The sequence below is a fragment of the Cebus imitator genome, unplaced genomic scaffold, assembly GCF_001604975.1.
Source record: "Cebus imitator isolate Cc_AM_T3 unplaced genomic scaffold, Cebus_imitator-1.0 Scaffold203, whole genome shotgun sequence".
Taxonomy (NCBI): domain Eukaryota; kingdom Metazoa; phylum Chordata; class Mammalia; order Primates; family Cebidae; genus Cebus; species Cebus imitator.
In genome coordinates this window covers 53,723-59,726 of record NW_016107518.1, presented here as the reverse complement: position 1 = coordinate 59,726, position 6,004 = coordinate 53,723, and the positions used below count along the sequence as shown (strand labels likewise).

At 52.4% G+C, this 6,004-nt stretch overlaps 1 protein-coding gene across 5 annotated transcripts in view; it reads right to left on the bottom strand.

Annotated features, from left to right (window-relative positions):
- Nucleotides 1-2,967: 2,967 nt before the first annotated feature.
- Nucleotides 2,968-6,004, bottom strand: part of COMMD4 (COMM domain containing 4) — an 11,876-nt gene continuing 8,839 nt past the window's right edge. For 2 of the 5 annotated variants that reach the window (XM_017547974.2, XM_017547977.2), the window contains exons 2-8: nt 5,151-5,222; nt 4,864-4,929; nt 4,590-4,629; nt 4,160-4,279; nt 3,897-3,977; nt 3,363-3,539; nt 2,968-3,275 (exon numbers count right to left, since the gene is read on the bottom strand). In XM_017547974.2, coding sequence (XP_017403463.2) covers nt 3,235-3,275; nt 3,363-3,539; nt 3,897-3,977; nt 4,160-4,279; nt 4,590-4,629; nt 4,864-4,929; nt 5,151-5,222 — 597 coding nt within the window. In that variant the 3' untranslated portion in view covers nt 2,968-3,234. The remainder of the gene's footprint in view (nt 3,276-3,362; nt 3,540-3,896; nt 3,978-4,159; nt 4,280-4,589; nt 4,630-4,863; nt 4,930-5,150; nt 5,223-6,004) is intronic. The other 3 variants (XM_017547975.2, XM_017547981.2, XM_037745523.1) reach the window with 3 other exon arrangements.

Genomic DNA, 6,004 nt, shown 5'->3' with positions numbered 1-6,004 from the left:
TAGTAGAGACGGGGTTTCACCATGTTGACCAGGATGGTCTCAATCTCTTGACCTCGTGATCCACCTGCCTCGGCCTCCCAAAGTGCTGGGATTACAGGCTTGAGCCACCGCGCCCGGCCTGAACATTTTTTAGAATACCAGTTTGACTTATCTATATTTTTAATAATAATTGTATACATTTATGAAATACAGTGTGTTTTGTTACATGTATGTAGTATGGAATAATCAAATTGGCTGGGAGCAGTAGCTCATGCCTGTAATCCCAGCACTTTGGATGCCAAGGCAGGTAGATCACCTGAGGTCGGAAGTTTGAAACCAGGCTGACCAACATGGTGAAACCCTGTCTCTACAAAAAATTAGTTGAGTGTGGTGGTTCATGCCTGTAGTCCCAGCTACTCCAGAGGCTGAGGCAAGAGAATCACTTGAACTCGGGTGGCAGAGATTGCAATGAGCCAAGACTGTGCCACTGCACTCCAGCCTGGGCAATAGAGTGAGACTCTGTCTCAAGAAAAAACAAAAAATAACAAAAAAGATCAAATCGGGCTAATTAGTATATCAATTACCTCTAATATTTATCATTTCTTTGTGATGAGAACATTTAAAACCCACTTTTAGCTATTTTTGAAATATACATCGTTATTAACTACAGTTGTCACGCTCTGCAATAAATCACCAGATCTTATTCCTCCTAACTGGAACTTTGCACCCTTTCCCCCGCAACTCACCTCCGTTCTCCTCCAGCCTTTGCTAACCACCATTCTACTGGCGACTTCTATGAATTCAACTTTTTTTTGGGGGGGATAGGGCCTCATGCTGTCGCCCAGGTTGGAGTACAGCGGCACTATCATGGTTCACTGCAGCCTTTACCTCTCTGGCTCAAGCAATCCTCCCACCTCAGCCTCCCAAGTAGCTGGAACTACTGGCATGTGCCACCATACCTGGCTAATTTTTTTAATTTTTGGTAGAGACAGGTTCACCATGTTGCCCAGCCTGGTCTTGAACTCCTGGGCTCAAGTGATCTTCCCACCTTGGCTTCCCAAAGTGCTGAGGTTACAGATGTGAGCCACTGCCCCAGGCCTTTTTAATTCCAGGCTAAGTGAGGTGATGTGGTATTTCTCTCTCCGTGCCTGGCTTATTTCACTCAGCATCATGTCATCTAGGTTCATCCATGTCACAAATGACAGAACCTTCTGCTTTCTAAAGGCTGAATAGTATTCCACTGTGTATATATACCACTTTTTTTTTTTGTTTTTTTGAGACATGGTCTCAGCTCTGTTACCCAGGCTGGAGTGCAGAGACATGATCACAGCTCACTGCAGCCTCAAACTCCTGGACTCAAGTGGTTGGTCCTCCTGCCTCAGCCTCCTGAGCAGCTGAGACTACAGGCACACACCATGCCTAGCTAATATTTTATTTCTTTGTGTGTGTGGAGACTGAGTCTCCCTACGTGGCTCAGGCCGGCTGCAAAGTCTAAAGCAGTCTTCCCACCTCAGCCTCTCAAAATGCTGGGATTACAGGCATGAACCAGTGCACCTGGCCTTTAGTTATTATTTCTTTGAATACTTTCATTCCACTCTCTTCCCTCTTACTTGCTGGGACTCTGTAATCATGAGTGTTAGCCTTCTGTATATCCTACAGATCTGTGATGATCAGTTTTGTGTCACCTTGACTGGGCTGTGGGGTCCAGATTTCAGAAATTTCTCTGCTGTGTGGAGTCTCACGTCCTGAGGATCCCAGCCAGGCTAGGCAGTCTTGTTCTCCATCGCTCAGTCTTTCTGTTTGTTTTATATGTAACATCCAGGGTTGTTAACTGTACTTAGGGAGAGGAATAGGGAAAAGACCTACTTCATTTTCCCAGAAGCAGAAGTAAGGAGTGGAGTCAGTACTTACCTCGTTTGATGTTCAAACTGTTCCATCTTTGGCCAGGGAAGCAAACCATTATTCTGATAGGTTCCTTACACAAGATACTGCAGGCAAGTCCTCCTTATACCCTGTGTGCCAACCTTGGCATTGGCCTTTTCTACAAGGAGGCCTGGCTGGCCTGGGCCACTCCTGGGATCCCATCTGCCTTAGTCTTCTCCAGCTGCTGTAACAATACCGCAGAATGGTGGCTTACAGCACAGATTTCTTTCTCGCAGTTCTGGAGGCTGGGCAGTTCAAAATCAAGGTGCCAGCAGATTCAGTTCCTGTGGACAGCCCTCTTCCTGGCCTTGTAGACAGCCACCTTCTTGCCGTGTGCTCACACGGCCCTTACCTGGTATGTGCATGTGAACAGAGGCTTCAACATACGAAATTTGGAGGAACATGAACACTCAGTCCGTAACACCGATCCTCTTGCCTATGAGTGGTTCAGACATGGCCCCCTCTCTCTTCCTAAAGATGGCAGTAGGCTGAGGCGGGCGGATCATAAAGTCAAGAGATTGAGATCATCCTTGCCAACATGGTAAAACCCTGTCTCTCTTAAAAATACAAAAATTAGCCAGGCATGGTACTGTGCGCCTGTAGTCCTAGCTACTTGGGAGGCTGAGGCAGAATTGCTTGAAATCAGGAGGCGGAGGTTGCAGCGAGCCAAGATCATGCTATTGCACTCCCGCCTGGCAACAGAGCGAGACTCCATCTCAAAAAAAAAAAAAAAAAAAAAAAAGATGGCAGTGAAACAAGGGCACTCTCTTTTCTCTACAAGGGGCACTTGGCTTTGGGGACACCAATGTGGTGCCAGCCTGAGAACAGGGCCAGACGGCAAAGGTGGTAGAGCCAAGAACATCTCAGATCTGGGAGCCAGAACCCTGATTTTCCTCTCAACAGACAAGCAGATGCATTTTGGTGCTCAGTCTGCCTCACCTGTGGCCTGCTTCGATCAGCAACTGACAAAAGAAAATGAGTGATGGACCAAGGAGGCCCGTACGTCACTTTTGGTTCTCTCACAAAAACCCTTGATCTGAACCCAAACAGAAACCCCTGCACACATTCCTTTATGCTTCTGTTTATTTTTCCTACTCAGGAAAACAGCCAACAACTGCCTTTCAAGGGAAGGGAAGGGAATGCTGGGAAAGGTCCTCACGAGCCCTAAGCCGAGCTCTCGAGAGAGAAGTGAGGCAGCCGGGGATCTGGGAGGCCAGAGCCCAGCTAGGGCCCCAGCTTCCTAGAAGCGGGGTGCCTCCTGAAGAGCAGCTGCAGAGGGCATGACTCCATACAAGTAAGGCGGCTCCACACAGGCCTGTAACTCCCTTCTCCTCAGCCCAGGGAGCTCATCAGGGTCTGGGCCTGCTTCAGCTCTGCAGAGGGAAGAGGTGGGCAGGCGGGAGGCAGTCAGGCAGGATTTGGGAGGGACCCTTAACCCTCCAGGAATGGCTGAGCCTCACCTGCCAGGAGGACCTGGAACTTGTCTGCTGAGAGGGACATGGCAACAGGCTGGGCTGGGGTACCTGGGGCAGCTGCCACCTCCAGCCGCAGGTGCACCATAGGCTCTTCCACGGACTGCAGCAGGCTGGAGCTCAGGGTGTAGTCTACCCGCCAGCCCACACCTGCCAACCGATTCGCTGGGAGATGGGGTGGGTGGCTCTCAGGATCAAAGGCAGGAAAGCCAGTGGCCCTCAGCCCACACCCTGGCTCAGCCCTCAACTCTGCAAGGCTGTGTGGCCTCTGTGAAGCTCCCATCTCCCTGACCCAGGCTCAGAACAGGGCAGGTCCCAACAGTCAGGAGTCTGGATCACGTACAGCAGACCTCAATGGCCAGAAACCTCGGCTGGAGTCAGGAGAACCAGGGCCAGGCCCCAGTTCTGCGGCTGCTCAGTATATCACCTTGGTTAAGTCATCTCCCTGGAGCTAGCACTTTGCATGCTGCATGCCCCTTCAAGAATGAGCCTGGAGTCTACCCTGGCTGGCCTCATACTTACTGCGCAGGCTGCAGACCCGCAAGTGCTTCTGCAAGGGAATTTGCTTCTCCTCATAACAGCGGCACAGGCTGGCCGCGTGCTCTGCAGGTAGAATGGAGGAGCTCTGGAGGTAGCAGGTGGGGGCTGGCCTTGGGCTGCTCAGAGGCAGGTCTCAGGCTCCTGGCCCAGAAAGGGCAGGGTACACCTCAGGGTCACAGGGCCTGGCCTGCTCTCTAGCAGCCCTTGGCCCACAGGCTGCCCAGCTGCCCACCCACAACCCGTACCTTTGGGCAGCCCCAGCTGCTGCAGTTCACTGGACAAGGATTCACCATCAACACTGTGCTTGGCCGCACTGGAGAGGATGAAACTCAGCACTGCCACTGTGGCCTTCACATCGCCTGACTCTGAGGGACCCGTGGGAGAGGCGGGGGGTGTCACTGTGGCCCCAGCCACCTCCCTATTGCCTATTATCTTCAGCTCAAAGCCCCCAGGCCTCCTGAGTGACAGGCACTGCTACTGCCCCACCAGGAGCTGGTGGTGGGGAGTGTGGGGGGTCGGGTTGGGATTGCCAATGTCTTTCTTTCCCTCATGCTCTTCCACTAGGGAGGGTAGGTTAAGGACGCTGCTGGGGGAGATGGGTGGGCCCCTCTGTACCAGGCACCATGCCAAGTTCCCAGGGTTGCCGAGGACCTGTGGACTCAGCAGGGTACTCACCAAACTTGGTGTCAGCCATGAGCTTCAGGATCTTCTCATACTATGGGGAAAGGAGACCTTCAGGGGGTGCCAGGCCCCTGCTCACCAGCCCCTCACCCCCTCACCCCCAGCCTTGTCTGATCCTGTAAGGAACAGACAGGCTGGAAAGGAGGATGGAAGATGCCCAGAGAGGCTGAGAGGCTGGGTCACCCGTCTCCCCGGGCCTAGTGAAGAGTTTCAGGGCAGTGGGGGTCATAAGGTCATGGGACAATAGGGTGCTAGGTCTTATACTCACATCAATTCCCTGTCCCAGCAGCTCCTTTAGTACCTGGCTGCAGAGCAGCCGCAACTTCACAGAGGACTGGAAGGGAAGTCCTTGTATCAGCCAGGCTGGCATACCTCACCCTGCCTTCCTAGGGACTGGCTCAGAGCAGGCCAGCCGCTGATCAGTATCACAAAGCATGGTAGCACAGGCTGAGAGCACTGAGGTCCTAACCCCAGAGAAACCTCACCATCCTCTACACCCACAATCCCCAGCCCCAACGCCCCTCCTCCACCCAGAGTAGACCCTGTGCACTCAACCATCTTGGCCAGCGTGCTGATCTCTGCCAGGACCCAGTCGGGACAGTCCAGATCACCACAGAACCGGAACCTCTGCAAGGGAGGGAGGCAGGTCATCAGGCTGGAGGGAGGGCTGAGGTGTGGCCAGGATCTGTGTGTGTCTCCCACACTGCTGCCCAGCACGGACCCCTGGTCCCTGTCACAGATTAATACCCTCTGGCCACTTGTTCTCCCCTATCACCAGGCTGTTCAGTAAACTCTCTCCCTGACCCACTTTGCCACCAAACCCTGCTGAGGTCTATTCTAGGCATTTATCTGCTCAGCAAACATCAATTGAGTGCCTGGCCAACATGGCGAAACCCTGTGTCTACTAAAAATATAAAGATTAGCCAGGTATGGTGGTGCATGCCTGTGATCCCAGCTACTAAGGAGAATGAGGCAGGATTGCTTGAACCCGGGAGTGGAGTTGCAGTGAGCTGAGATCCTGCCACTGCATTCCAGCCTGGGCAACAAAGCAAGACTCTTGTCTCAAAAGAAAGAAATTTTTTTTTTTTTAATTAGCCAGGCATAGTGACGCATGCCTGTTATCCCAGCTACTCAGGAGGCTGAGGCAGGAGAATTGCTTGAACCCGGGAGGCGGAGGTTGCAGTGAGCCAAGATCAGCCACTGCACTCCAGTCTGGGCAACAAGAGCAAAACTCCGATTCAGAAAAAAAGAAAGAAAGAAAGAAAGAAAGAAGACGGAGTCTCTCTCACTGTTGCCCAGGATGGAGGGCAATGGCATAATCTCAGCTCGCGGCAACTTCTGCCTCCTGGATTCAAGCGATTCTCCTGTCTTAGCCTCTGGAGTAGCTGGGACTACCAGCATGCGCCACC